Raw genomic sequence first — 14,517 nt, 5'->3', positions numbered from 1 at the left:
TTTCGGTGACTATTTTCTGAGCATACTTTGAGCGAGTCGATGATCATGCCACTCTTGCTGCATCTTTTGATAACTCCGACGACGCGTGTTCCTTTTTGTTTTTGTGAATGTGGCGGCACGTGAGAGGACAAACAACAGGTAATAAGGGTAACGCGGTGCCCTGTGCGTCCTGAACTACGGTACATCCTATATCCCTCAATGCAATATGTGACTGTTTTTACTTTACTTTCCACCTGCCATCACTCAACCCTTAACACAACATCCCATTATATTCAGTTCAAACATTACTTTTCGTACAATTCAATTCATTCCATCTCAACCCATCTTCATCGTCGACAAGACAAGTAGAAGTGAGACGAGTACGAATGACCGGGTGAATCAAGCTTTTAGAGTGAAAAGGTTATTTTGCTTTAACCTACTATCACCTGGTTAAAGGAAGGAAAGGAAGGTGGGAAGACGCGTTGCTCATTGTCGTTTCAACATCAACATAGAACATATCAACCAACTTCCACCTTGCTCATCCATCTGGACAGTGTCATTCGTCATCATCCAGCACCCATTCACGGTCAACGACGACTTTTGATATTCCCACCAGCCAGTTCTCACTATCTTTCTTTCCACTTAATCACGTTTTGACCTTTTCACTTCTCGACAAGCCTCATTCAAACTCCACACAAACAACATCGACAAATTTGACATTCGTCATCCTCAATAATAAACATCCACATTTCAATCTCGACCTTTGACTGATATCGACAATCCCCTTTCCACCTTTTCGTTATAATCGATAAAACAACTGTTACTTGGCATGACCGCACGTACATCAAACAACGGTGGGCCCGTGCTTCAACATCATCAGTCTTCGTCATCGAACCCAACCTCATCTACCACGACCAACTTTAGAGTACCCAGAGCAAAAGGACTGAATAGACCTACCACCTGGTTCACCAGTTCTTCATTCGGTAAATCATCCACCTCATCTTCCTCTTCATCTTCCTCCGCTGGCGGAGGTAATTCTTCCTCTTCGACGTCTTCCAGCGCAACTGCTACTGCCGCCGCAACCGCCGCAAGTCCCATGGCAAATCCCTTCGCAGTCCCTTCCTCATCATCGTTCAAATCCCCTTTCCCGTCTTCCAAAGGCAAACACAAACTCTCACCTTCCCCATCACCATCAAACAGACAACAAGACGACGACTTTGTCATGATCTCGCCTGTCAGAACGACATATGGTTTAGGAGTGAATCTGCATCCTCACTCTGTCCATAATGGATATTCACCCTCAGCATCGCCTTCTCGATTAGCATGTCTGCAAAAGAGCAATTCTATGATGAGAGAAGATTCAGCTGCCTCATCGTCGTCGCCGCTGGAGGAAAGTCCAACACCAGCTTGTGGAATGGCAAGTGCAACGGCGCGATTGAAACTGGTAGATGATGAATCGCCCATCCGAAGGGTTCCAGGACAGAGTAGAAGTTTGGCTAGAGCTGGAAAGACAAAGGAAGATCCTAGAAGCGTATTCTTATCCGCTGAGAAGGAGAGGTTGACCACGGGAGATCAGTCCAGTCCATTGAAATTTGCCACCAGCCATTTTATGAATACGGGAGATAATGATGAAGAAGATGAATCACCTTTCTCACCACCTACACCTATAATGGGTAATGGGTTGCCTGTACCACCCCCTCAACCACTTTTCCCACCTATACGCACATCACAATCACAAGATGGTACTTCCTCCAACTCGCTCTTCTCCCACAAAGCCGATTCGTCGCGGATACCCAGGTTATCCACCTCGCATCCACTTAGAGCAAGGGCAGGTACGGATGCCGAGAGACCAACACTAGGATCGATCACGAAAAAAGCCATCTCACTCGATCAGATACCTACCTCAAGTGGCAGTGATAAAGATGAGTTGTTCGGTAGTACCTCGCATATCCAAGTGAAGAAGACTAGACCAGCATCAACTTTTGGCTCATCAGCTCTGCCAGGATTGCCGTCTTCTTCGTCCAGTGGCAGAGCTCACAAAAGAATCAATTCTGGTGAAGGTCTACCTCACGCTGCGAATACTGCTTCTTTATCTAGATCATTCGGTGCGAAATCTTTAGCTTTATCACTTACACCTAATCTTGGCCCTCTGCCCGATTTCAGCTACTCCAATTCATCCTTGTCTTCTCTCTCCACTGCAAATCTTACGCCACCTGCATCTGCCTTCTCGCCTGCCGAACCACCTATATTCGAAGATGTCAAGCCACTTCAAGAAGCTTTTGAACAACCGCATAATACAGTCAGCAGGAAGTTCAAACCGAGAGATAGTGGAGTATCGATGGGAGATGAAGAAGATCGACCGAAACCAAAACTTCTGATACCTCCCCCCTCAGTGATGAAATCTACTGCATCGGGTCGACCACGTCGTCCTGCGATGCTCAAGAGGACCTCGTCTATGGGAGATGAGCGATCGTCATCCTCAGGTATGGACGTTGAGACTCCAGGTATCACACCGATGATGGCTAGTGGATGGCCAGCCGAGCGAAACGCCTTCGATTTCTTAGGTGAAAGTGGAGTAGGGATAGGATTGAAACATGGTGGAAACGAAGCTAAACCGTCTATGCCTGATACACCCGTCAAGAAGAATGCCTTCACCCATTCATCGACTGCACCAAGAGGGATCGGACATTCTTCCTCTCAACCTACTCTCGGCTCAACGCCTTTTGAATCGGACGATACGAATGGTACTCCATTGGAACAGTCGACCAAAACTAATATACCCTCTACCTCAAGATCGAGCTTCATACCGCCCCCCTCGACGAAGAAGTTACCTCCGCCATCGACAATGAAGAAACGACCTGGATCGGGTGTACCTCAGCTCACGCTGACTACGTCGTCTTCACCTGACTGGGGAGGGTCACCGATAGATACTGACGACGCTGCGTCGAGTCCGACGGTTGGGATGGGCGGTAAAGCTGCGCAGTCCCAGAGCCTGAAACCTTCAACACTTGGTGCCGGGACTGGAAAGGTGAATAGAGTGGGTCTGCTGAGGAGGTTGAGTAATGGTGTGGCGTCTGAGAGTGAGGATGAAGGTACACCGACGAAAGATGGCGGGGAGAAAGCTACGCTGGCCGGTGAGTGAATTGGATCGTGTGTCAAGTATTTGACTGATTTATGTGGTATAGTAGCAGCTCGATCGAATCTGGTCACTCCCACGCCCAGTCCGAAGTCATCTTCCACAACAACTCTGCCCCACATCTCCCATGCCAAACCACCACCTTCATCAATGAAGAATATCTCTACCACCGGATCAGGAATAATGCCCCGGCTTTCTTTACCTGCTTTACCACCTTCCAGCAAACATCAACATCATCAACGTACACTACACCACCGACAATCACACCCTGCCACTTCCACTATACAACCTGCAGAAGAAGATTTGTTCGAAAAGAAATTTATTACTTTGGAAGTTCTGGGTAAAGGTGCTTTCTCCACCGTGGTGAAAGTTCAAGATAGACATGGAGAGGGATTATGGGCGGTGAAGAAAGCTAGAGGGGTGTTTGATGGTATAAAAGACAGACTACGACACCTTGAAGAAGTTGATATCCTCCGACATCTATCGAAGAACCCTTGTCCCCATGTGATCAAATTTGAAGATGCATGGGAGCAGAACCGACAGCTGTTCATTCAAACTGAATTGTGTCTAGGATCACTATCGTTCTTCTTGGAAGAGTATGGTAGAGTGGTGGAGAGATTAGATGAAGGGAGGGTATGGAAGATTGTCAGAGAGTTGAGTGATGTGAGTTTGCATCTTCCTCGCTTGAGTTGATCGGTAGTTTGCTCAGAACTGATATTTGTGATTCTAGGGAATCAACCATATCCACTCTAACGGCGTGATCCATTTCGATATCAAACCTGCTAACATTCTCATATCTTCCACTGGATCATTAAAAATTGGTGATTTCGGCTTGGCCACTCGGTATCCTCGGATCGAACCTTCCGAAATCCTCAAAGGATCAGGATTAGGCGTTGGAAATAATCACAACTCGGGTACTGTTACTTTCCCATCGAAAAGTGAGAAACTGGAAAGAGAAGGTGATAGAGTTTATATGCCTCCTGAGATGTTGAGAGGGGTGTTTGTCATGGCTGCGGATATTTTCTCGTAAGTGTATTAGTGGTCTAAATCACTTGAGCAATCGTACTGATATTGACTTCTGGGTAGTTTCGGTCTGGTAATCCTTGAAGTATCAACCAATATCTGTGTACCCGATGGAGGTCTACCATGGCAAGCACTTCGATCGAATGATTTCTCTGTTGTCGACCTTTCACCTCTCTCACCTGCGCTATGCGATTTGATCACCCAATGTATGAACTCTAAACCTGAATCTAGACCTACCATTGGACATATCGTTCAGCATCCTGTGATTCTAAGAGCGAAGAGTAAAAGTGAGAAACCCGCTTTGGCACCTGAGGATAAGAATTGGTTAGTGGATGTTTTGGCTGGGGGGTTTGCAATCCCGTCTAGTACGATGAGTGAAGATGTGGAGATGATGGATGGGTAGATTAGATGGAATACTGTTGTATGTATAAATTGAATTAGTCTTGAGAAAGGATGTTGTAAAATAGTAGTGTCAGAAGTAGTAGATCGTAAAGAAGGAATTTCTGTCCAAAGACAAGTTGGTTCGCCTTGATATTGGGTAAGTTAGTTTATATTTGTGAATATGCTTGAAGCAGTTTATAGTAGATTATTTTGGTTTGTTAGAAGTCATGGTAACGCATCGATGAAATGACAATAATGCATGAATGATATGATGTAGTACTTTGACTGTGAATTCCTTCGATTTCCGTTGATTTCGGTGCGAAGAAAAAGGGATTGCACGAGTTGTTTTATCAATGCATTTTCATCTTTGATATCATCTATAATCTATAATCTACGACCTATAATGTATGATCTAAAATCTATAATCTACAATCTATATTCTTTTGTATAATGTATCTCGATTACTTGTTATTAGTCGAACTTGCCAAACCCACTCTCACACCGTTGGAATAATCATAAACACTATACCAATTCTTCAAAAACGCATCACCCACAATAGCCAGATTATCTGGGAAACCATCTGCCACTGCCAATACCGCCCCCACACAGAGATTTGATCCTGACGAAGTTTTACCGAGATTGAAATCGACCGTGTTCATATTGAAATTCTTGTTATTGAACCCTAACGAGATGGAGATAGATGCTTTACAGGGATATTGATAGAACCCTTCGCCGTATTGGTCTGCTCTAGATGAGCCGGGAATTTGGGAATAAAAGGAATCGGCAATCGAGGTTGGCACGTAGATCAAGGTGGTACCAGTGTCAATTGCCTAAAATATCATACAGAGTTAGCTATATACACTTGACTACAGTGTGATAGCAATGGGAGGTTTGACTCACCCCGATAAGAGATTGCGATAAAGCATTGGACCTTCCTCCATTGGTGCTAAACGAAGTCATCGACACTGACCAATAAGTCTGTGAAATAACGGGTATCCAACTGATCCCTCCGGTAAATTTACTCGAATCATAACATCCAATACACAACTGACTACCCTGTGCTTGTCTTCTTGTCAGGTGGAAACCAAATAATGGTGAACTGATAGCTTTGTTATTGATTAGATTCTCGAAATATGTCGGTTTACCCGAAGATGATATCGAACTGAAAGCCATTCCCATTACACCTGAATTTGGATTACCTTGAAAATCGGATGATTCGCTGTTCACCGCACCGAAATATTGTCCTTGAACCATCGTATTGGCCACCATGACGTTTTCTCTCGCCAATTGACCGGAAACGGATCCTGAACCGTATTGAACTCCGAACGATTGAGAGGTGGTTTGGTAAGTGGATGAACGGGTGGAATCGAATTGCGCGGATTGACAGTTGGAACATCCGACTGGGAACTGAACGTATGATACATACCAGTAATGTCAGTTTCTGTCGTTTCCGTACGTAGGGAGAGTAGGGTAAAAATCCGACTTACCCATAAATCCGCTGAACCAGTATCGAAATCTACACTTAATGTCTGCGAGGGGGTACCGATATTGATATTTCCATAGTACAATACGTCCAATGAACCTTGAATATAATCTGTCAATGGAACGATAGGTGAACTCGATTTACCTCTGACTTGTAAATCACCTAAGCTGTGATCTAACGGTAAGTCCGCAGAGACCAAGCCGGTGGGCAAGGTAGGCAGGGTATTCTTCGTAGTTGAAGTAACAACAATATTTGATGTCGTCGATGTTGACGTTTTCTGTTTGGAGAGGAATGTCGAAGTGGATACTGTATTGGTAGCTGATGCAGAAGGGTTAGATTTCGAAACTGCCGATCGAGTATGTGATCCGATGATTGGAGCTAATAGCGGAGCGTGATTACCCAGCATGTTGAATACACCATCGTTATCTATTGAAATGGATGCTAGAGGAGCGACGATACCTGTTCCACTAGGTGGAGGGACCTTTGTGGAAGTGACGACACTGGATGAGACTGTGTTAGGAGCGATTACAGTCACACCCGTTGACCAGGTCCTAGCTGTCGATGTGACCGTTGATATGGCTGAGCTGGTCGAAGAGATGGTCGACTGACCACTCGAAGTTGAAGTTGAACTTGCCCGAGTGGTAGTGATGGATTTAGCAGATTGAGCAGCTTGGACAGGTAAAGCTGCGTTGGGTTGTTGGAACGAAACGTCCGCTTCTGCCACTTGAACACCGGATAGGTACTGTGCAGCTTTGGAGTATTTGTTCTTGACTGCTTTGAGCTCTTTCTGAACTAGCTCAGCAGCCTGAGTGTCGAAAATCGGGATGTAGTCGTCTGTACGGGCTGATAAGATTGGATGGGAGAGTAAAGGAGATCGATGGGTGATAGGGATAATAGTACCTTTACTTGCGGGAGCGTCGGTGTTGGTAGCTCGTAAAGGTGAGGCGAAGGTTGAGGGAAGTAAGGCGAGAGAGAGGAGGATTTGATAATATACTTGAGCGTGCATGGTGGATTGGTTAAGTTAACTTGATTATCGGTTAATTGGATTTGAGATGCTGTTGTATAAACCTTTGAGTAGATTTCTGTGTTGATTTGATGTGTTAAGCTGTACGTATCTATATGATTAATGAGATCAGATGAATTGGAAAATAACTCGGAATATCCCTCTGAAGTTGAACTTATATATCCTCCATATGCTTCTCAACGGCGTGTGCCCAACCAGCTTTGACACTTCAATGATCATATGATAGCTGCAAAAAGCAACATTAGCACCATCGATAGTCAGAATGTTAACTAGACTTCGAGTACGAAATCGTCGTCGAAATCGTCGGTCGATCATCTGCTTTAGGAAACCCATCAAAGTTATCTTATCGATTTCGGTCGTTTTCCCTTTCCAATTGGTCGAGATCAAAATTTCCATTTTCCTGATTTTCTAATCTCGGAGAAGGCGAAGCGCGGATGTGGTATCTTCAAATTACTGTCGGTATACATCTTATTTAAGCTGGTTGGTATTGAAATTCCCGGACCATATTGCGGAAGGGGCTAGTGGTGTATACTGACGTCAGTACGAAAGAGGCTGAAAAGGTGAGTAGTCTGAATTAGTATTATGTTTTCAATGTGAAACCTCGAAACATCAGCAATGATAATAAGCAGCAAGATTAAGTGTTCAAAAGAGGTAAAAGGTGATATCACAACAATACATAGAGATGATCATAATGGGTTAAAATGAACGTTAGTCAAAATCATAGAATGGGATATACGCAAGAGGTAATGTAGATGAGAAAGAAATGACTGTTAGTGGAGGTGAAGCACCGTCATGTAAATTTCCGCTTGACGATTATCGGTTGTTCTGGTTGTTGAGCTATCGGGGGCTTCGTCAGCCATGCCAGTTGTTACCCATGCAAAGCAGATAACTCACGATTCTCAAGATACTCAAGAATAGGTTCAAGAAATCCAAATACAGCGTCAAAGCACCCAAGATAGCTTCATCTACCGAAAGTCGCTTCATGATCTGTTGAGTATCGTACAGGACGAAGCCGGCAAATAAGAGGGTGGAGAAGCATGCGATGCCCAAATCGACATTTGCGTTGAATGGGAGGAAGATCTGGACGAGGGATGCGGTGATGAGTCCCCAGATGCCTACGAAGAGGAATGGGGCGAAGGAGGAGAAGTCGAACTGAAACAAGCATAATCAGCCAATGGCTCAAATAGACTACACAAGGGTATAGTGAATAGGAGGAAATTGCTCACTTTAGTTTGGAAGGTGAAAAGGGTCAAACCGGCAAATACACCTAACGTGAGGAACAGAGCTTGAAGGACCTATGAAAGATGTTATCAGCTGACCATGTCATTGAGACGGATGATAGCAGCAAATGGACGACTCACGATTCTACCCTCTACCATACTAGTGACAAACCCAATTGACATCGCCTCGAAAAGCGTAAAAATACCAAGTAAGATCAAATTCGCTGGGTGATGATGTCTTTTCCAATATACCATAAACAAGGAAACCATGCTTCCAACTAAGGGGATCCAGATAATCCAGCTGTTTTGCTTGGTGAATTCTGATACTTTGGGATAAGACATTCCCAAGGATACCACAGAGGTTAAGAGGAGTTGGAGGAACAAGATCGAATAGACTTTTCGGATGAAGGCTAATCTGATTTCTGTATCGCAGTCGATGACGTTCACACCGACTTTGAAATCGTCTGAAGAACCTTCATCCATCCATGCGTTCCCGGTTCTTTGAGCAGAGGTGGATGCTTGTACAGTGGTTAATAGTGGTTCTCTAGCTTCGACATCGCCATCGGTCGGAGCAGCGCCGTACGATTTCTTAGGTGGTAGGGGACCTGCTTGAGGGTTGTCGGTGTATTGCGGTGGGGCTGACATGATCGCTGTGTTGATGCGTGAGCGATCAACAGAAAAATAAGATACAAGTAAGGATGATGGAGATATTGTGAGATGTGAAGGAGAGAATGTGGATGTGAAATGAAACGTAGGCAGTGGCAAAGGACGTCAAGGTAACAGCTAGAACAAGCTAGAGAAAAGAAATAACTGTAGCCTTGGTTATATATAGTATCAGTGATTTTCGATTTTCACGAGCGAAAACACGTGGCTCATTAAACGTCTCGTGTCTCAAAGGTCTCTGTCGTATAGGTGGTCAGTACGTTACATTGTGGTGCACACAATTCTGTGGAGACAGCTGTTCGAGTCAGCTCAGGGACAATTTTTTTGCTCTGTCTCTCGCTCTCTATGCAAATGCATTCATGAGAAGCTCGTGATTCCTTATACAATCGCCTCTTCATGCATGCAACATAAGCAGGTCGACGAAGGTGTGCAGTCAAGTGTCGAAGAGGGAATCTTTTGCTATTGCTCGTTGAAAAGATCTACCGCGAGACTGCATCTGATCACTTACGTTAGTGTCGAATTGTATTCAACTTTTTGCATTTCCATCAACATCTTCCATGTACAATTCAATATTTATACAAATTAATACACTACCAAAGTGTTATCCTCAGTCATACACCATCATATAGGCAGACTGAAGGCTTCCTTATACACACCCACTTTCGTTCAAAACACATGACGCATTCCGTCTTACCACCTTCACTCAAACGACCTCGCTCCACCTCACAGCCGCCCTCCCCTACATCGTCCTCTTCACCCAAAAGAGCAGCTTCGGAAGACCCCTCGGACATATTCCCTTCACTCGGTGGGACAAATAGTATGGTCGGTACAAGTAGTCCCCTAAGAGTCGACAACGATGGTGATGGTGATGCCGACGAGACGGGAAGTAAGAACTGGGTTCAGAGAACTGGCGAAGTAAAAATTGGTTCGTCAGATGATGGGAATGGGGAGGAAGAAGGGGATAAGACTGTCACTCAGGATGGAGCTCAGACTGGTAATGTGTGGAAGAAGAGATATGATGAGACCTTAGGTATGTTAATCGTTACTGAACGGACGGTGTACTCGCTGATGCAATCATGATATCCGACAGAACAACTGAGCCCCCCATTAGTCCCCTATGAAAGATACTACATCTTACCTAAGACCATTCTTAATAAACTCACCGAGCTGGCTTACGACGACGATGTGTATCAGACTGACACTTCAACCCTACCCGTGGACATGAAAGCTGCAATGACCAGATTGATTCCTGATCAATCAGACGAAACTTTCTGGGTCATTCAGTCAAAGGGCAGTCATACAGATGGTCATCAGCTAGTTGGAGAAGCGAAGGAGGAACAAGTCTGGGCTTTAGGAGATGCAGAGGAAAACAGGGATTTCGTTTTTATCCCTAGTGAAGGCTGGCAGAAGATCGTAGAATGGTAAGTCACCTTTTATTGTTAGCATGTTATTGTGTGTGTGTACTCACTAGCTTGGATAGGTTTGGACCATATGAAGGACCCATTCTACCTCGATATTGCGTACCACCCGAAAACATAGAAATTCAACCTGCTATAATTCGACTGTTCGTTGTTCTCGCTCCCTCATCCATCTATACGAAACCAGAAAACGATGAATCCGCTCAGGTCGTACTCATGTGTCCAAGCACAACCTCTATGCCAACATTCAAAGAATTCGTTAGATCCGTTGCAGTACAAAAACTCGGCTCATCCGCTGTAGACACCGCTACACCAATACGTCTATGGAAGATCGAGAAAACACCTTCAAACGACGAGAAACTGCTATCTTCGGGTCCATTGGTTATTTCACCTTCAGCTCTGATAGAAACTACCAGCAACTACCTTCCAGCCGAAGAAACAGCTCAAGATCTAGCCGAAGCTGTTTTGGGAAGCTCCAAGAATCAGATAGTAGCTATTGAAATTGGAAAAGTAGAAAATGGTAATACGGTATGGAACGTTGATATCGACGGAGAGAACAGAGCTGTAGTGAAGAAAACCGCACCATTGTTTTCGAAACCTGCCTTTTTCGGTGGATCAAGCAATGCTTTGACCGTACCTACAGCATCTACATCGAGCAATGGAGCAGTCCAGACAAGAAGCCAATCGAAGCAGGATAGAAAAGGAAAGGGATTAGTAGGACTACAAAATCTTGGAAATACCTGTTTTATGAATAGTGCTGTGCAGTGTTTGAGTAATACCCAGGAGCTCAGCGAGTATTTCTTGTGTGAGTACTCGATGTTATGGTAAAATGCGAGGATTGTAGTAGCTGATAAAGGTTTACACTTTCAGCTGGTGTATATACCGAGGAACTGAATCGTGATAACCCCCTCGGTATGCACGGTAAGATTGCAGAAGCCTTTGGTGAAGTCATTGAGAACCTCTGGAGTATACCCTCATCATCATACCACTCATACTCCCCTCGTACCCTCAAATTCACTACCTCAAGATTCGCACCTCAATTCGCAGGGTACGGTCAACACGATACCCAAGAATTCATCGCTTTCTTGCTTGACGGGCTACACGAAGACTTAAATAGAATCATTAAGAAACCGTATATCGAGAAACCCGATTGGAAAGCTGGAGGCGGTGATAAAGAACTTGCTGAATTGGGTAAAGAGTGCTGGGATGGGTACAAGAAGAGAAACGATAGTGTTATCGTTGATCTTTTCCAGGGTCAATTGCAAAGTACCTTGGTCTGTCCAGAGTGTCATAAGGTGAGTTATCTGTCTTTTGTTCCACAAGATCACTGGCTGATCGCTATTACTATGCAGGAATCGATCACGATGGATCCAGTATGTACACCCAGATTGCCAGTCCGTATTACCTAACTGACCAAGAACTATAGTTTATGTATCTAACCGTACCCCTTCCTATCGCTCAACATCGACATATGAAGATGATATATGTTCCTCGGGATGTCGACAAGCCTCCAGTCTTGGTCAAACTTCTTATTCCTCAAAATGCCTCCTTCGCTCAAGTCAAAGAGCGACTTGCTGCGTTGACAGGCAGTAAAGCCTCGCATGTGAGTACAATTACAGGAACATCAGATGCATTCGCATCACTGACCCCAATCCGCATAGCTCCTCGGATTCGATCTGTGGCATGGCCGGCCATACAATTTCTGGATCGACGCTGACCACAATGGTGAAGCCAAAGACCACGATGTCATAATCTTCTATGAGCTCGACGCACCTGTCTCCGCGACCAGAAGATCAGTCGGTACTGTCCCGACTGACGAGACAGTGACAGTACCGGTATATACATTCAAGAGCAACGAAAATCGATCTCGTTATGGTAACAATTACCCTTCTGACAATCACGCCAAACCATTCTTTATCACCCTCTCCAAATCCGATGCTTCCGATCCTGCCGCTGTCCGAGAGAAGGTCATGCAAGGTTATACTCGATTTGTCAAGCCAGAGCTCAAAGACAAGTTATATGTCCATGCTTCAAGCTCAAAGGCTGTCGTTGCCACTCCCAACACGCCGAAACAAGAGGAAGATTCGTTACCAGTCACCGAAATCCACTTGAACGGTGACCAAACCACTGTCATCGAGGTCACGCCGAATGAAGAAGAAGCTACTATGGATGTTGACTTGCCAAATGCTTCCTCCAACCCCTCTGGCCTTCATGCAAGCCCCTCTACGACCTCACTCGTCAGTCAAGGTTCGACCTCTGGAAGATCCCTTGCTGGCTCAATTTCGGGCAAACTTGTACCCCGAGCGGATCTATTCAAGGTATATGTCTCGGAACCTGCCAGTGAACCGATGTTCAATTCCTTTAAGACCAAAGAGAAGATCAATGTACACCGAATATATAGTAAAGATCCCAATGAAGCCTCTTCAAGCTGGTCGTTACTTGAGTCCCGGAGGAAGCCCAAGAAAGCTTTGTTCAAGCGAATGACAGCTGGGATCAACTCCATTGTATCTCCCTCGTATACCTCTGAAGATGAAGGCAATCTCTCTGATTCTTCCACCTCACATTCACATTCTCATGCGCACAGTGGTCAACCTGTCGTCCGACCGGGCGAAGGCATTTTCTGTGAATGGTCTGCTGAGGCTTTCCATGATTGGCTCGACGAAGATATAATGGGTGATGAGATCGTCGATCCGGCTATAGAGAAGGAAGTGGCAAAGAAGAAAGAGGGCAGGAAGATTACTATTGAAGATTGTTTAGACGAGTTTTCGAAAGAAGAGACGTTGGGTGAAGATGATCTATGGTATTGTCCAGTTGTAAGTGTGGACCACAATTGCTAAGCTATACTTACAATTGGCTGATATTCTGGGATTGACTGTAGTGTAAGAAGCACCAAGCCGCTACTAAGAAGTTGGAGATTTACAAAGCACCTGATATCTTGGTTATCTGTATCAAACGATTTGGATCTTCTCGAAGAATGGGAGATAAACTGGATAATATGGTGAACTTCCCTGTTGACGGATTAGATCTCGGTGAGAGGATTGGAGAGAGGAAGGTAGCTCAGAGCTTGAAAATGAATGGAACGAATTTGGAGGAATTGGGAATGGAGGAACATGAAGATGAAGAGATGATATATGACCTATGTGAGTTAGATGACCTACCTGTTGGGTGAGGTCAGTTAGCGATGCTAATAAGCGGTGTCTTCGTGTAGATGCCGTGGACAATCATTTCGGTGGTATGGGAGGTGGACACTATACTGCCTTCTGTAGGAATAAGGTGGATGGACAATGGTACAATTACGATGACTCGAGAGTATCGAAGGCGGATGTCGATGCTGTCCAGGTGAGTGATCACCTCTTAACATTCATGAAACTACCGCGACTGACGGCAGCTACAGAGTCGAGCCGCGTACTTGCTGTTCTACCGTCGAAGGACCAAGAGACCTATCGGTGGCATATCGAGGATCAAAGCGGAGGCGAGTCATTTCCATCAGCTGAATTCATAATGGTACTCGTAGTTTCCCGCAGAAAGCATAAGCTGAGACATGGTTCGTTCAATGAGCAGGAAGCGTCTCGCGCAGCCACACCTCTTCAGCCCTCTTCACCCGTCATCGAACCTGCCCCCTCCAGCACATTACAAGGAGATATCTCATCACCATCATCGTCAAAATCCGATGAATTGCCTGCATATTCAGACATAGATGATGACGACGGCAATATGCCATCTACACCTGTCGTGCCCTCTGCCCAAGTGAGCGACGATGAAGACATGACAGATTCGATTGACCCTTCGGTGAAAACGGAATCGGAGCGGGAAACGAACATAGACTTGGGTCAGGTAGGACAAAGTGTAGGTTATGGGAACAACGCTTGGGGTGTATCATCTACAGATCCAGGTATCAAACATACTTTTGGTCAGAACCTATTCCCAAATACGTCTCCGTCGTCTCAATCTGACGCCGGTACTGGTACACCCACATTGGACGGGGACACCGATGTGGAGAAGGAAGGAGAACCTATCATGCCTGGTGGGAATGAGGTCATAGGTGGTAAGGACAAGTAGGAACTATATTGTGATTGGTAGAAATAGAGAGGGGGAGAGTGCATGTGGCCTTGAAAGCGTTGTCGAATCTTGAGCGATTTGTTGTTGTAATGAAAGTGAGGAAGGCGGAGAAGACGGGTTCCTTGAAATCA

General features: G+C 45.2%; 4 protein-coding genes across 4 annotated transcripts; 2 read left to right on the top strand and 2 right to left on the bottom strand.

The window, feature by feature from the left end:
* Window positions 1-808: 808 nt before the first annotated feature.
* Window positions 809-4,541, top strand: L199_004924 (uncharacterized protein; the record flags this gene model as incomplete). The annotated part of the gene is made up of 4 exons (XM_064890641.1): window positions 809-3,113; window positions 3,165-3,778; window positions 3,846-4,141; window positions 4,202-4,541. The coding sequence occupies 4 exons, from the start codon at window positions 809-811 to the stop codon at window positions 4,539-4,541; spliced, it is 3,555 nt and encodes a 1,184-aa protein (XP_064746713.1).
* A 439-nt stretch (window positions 4,542-4,980) lies between these two features.
* L199_004923 (uncharacterized protein) lies at window positions 4,981-7,008 on the bottom strand (the record flags this gene model as incomplete). Its single annotated transcript, XM_064890640.1, has 3 exons — window positions 4,981-5,349; window positions 5,420-5,926; window positions 6,007-7,008. The coding sequence occupies 3 exons, from the start codon at window positions 7,006-7,008 to the stop codon at window positions 4,981-4,983; spliced, it is 1,878 nt and encodes a 625-aa protein (XP_064746712.1).
* Window positions 7,009-7,839: 831 nt separating this feature from the next.
* Window positions 7,840-8,891, bottom strand: L199_004922 (uncharacterized protein; the record flags this gene model as incomplete). The annotated part of the gene is made up of 4 exons (XM_064890639.1): window positions 7,840-7,863; window positions 7,921-8,178; window positions 8,253-8,321; window positions 8,388-8,891. 4 exons carry the CDS (start codon window positions 8,889-8,891, stop codon window positions 7,840-7,842), a joined length of 855 nt encoding a protein of 284 aa, XP_064746711.1.
* A 693-nt stretch (window positions 8,892-9,584) lies between these two features.
* L199_004921 (uncharacterized protein) lies at window positions 9,585-14,386 on the top strand (the record flags this gene model as incomplete). Its single annotated transcript, XM_064890638.1, has 11 exons — window positions 9,585-9,939; window positions 10,000-10,330; window positions 10,390-11,132; window positions 11,198-11,622; window positions 11,680-11,700; window positions 11,754-11,930; window positions 11,989-13,140; window positions 13,206-13,467; window positions 13,536-13,666; window positions 13,722-13,799; window positions 13,889-14,386. The coding sequence occupies 11 exons, from the start codon at window positions 9,585-9,587 to the stop codon at window positions 14,384-14,386; spliced, it is 4,173 nt and encodes a 1,390-aa protein (XP_064746710.1).
* Between the last annotated feature and the right edge of the window lie 131 nt (window positions 14,387-14,517).

The sequence above is a fragment of the Kwoniella botswanensis genome, chromosome 1, assembly GCF_036426115.1.
Source record: "Kwoniella botswanensis chromosome 1, complete sequence".
Classification (NCBI taxonomy): Eukaryota; Fungi; Basidiomycota; class Tremellomycetes; order Tremellales; family Cryptococcaceae; genus Kwoniella; species Kwoniella botswanensis.
This window is presented reverse-complemented; position numbering and strand designations above follow the sequence as displayed.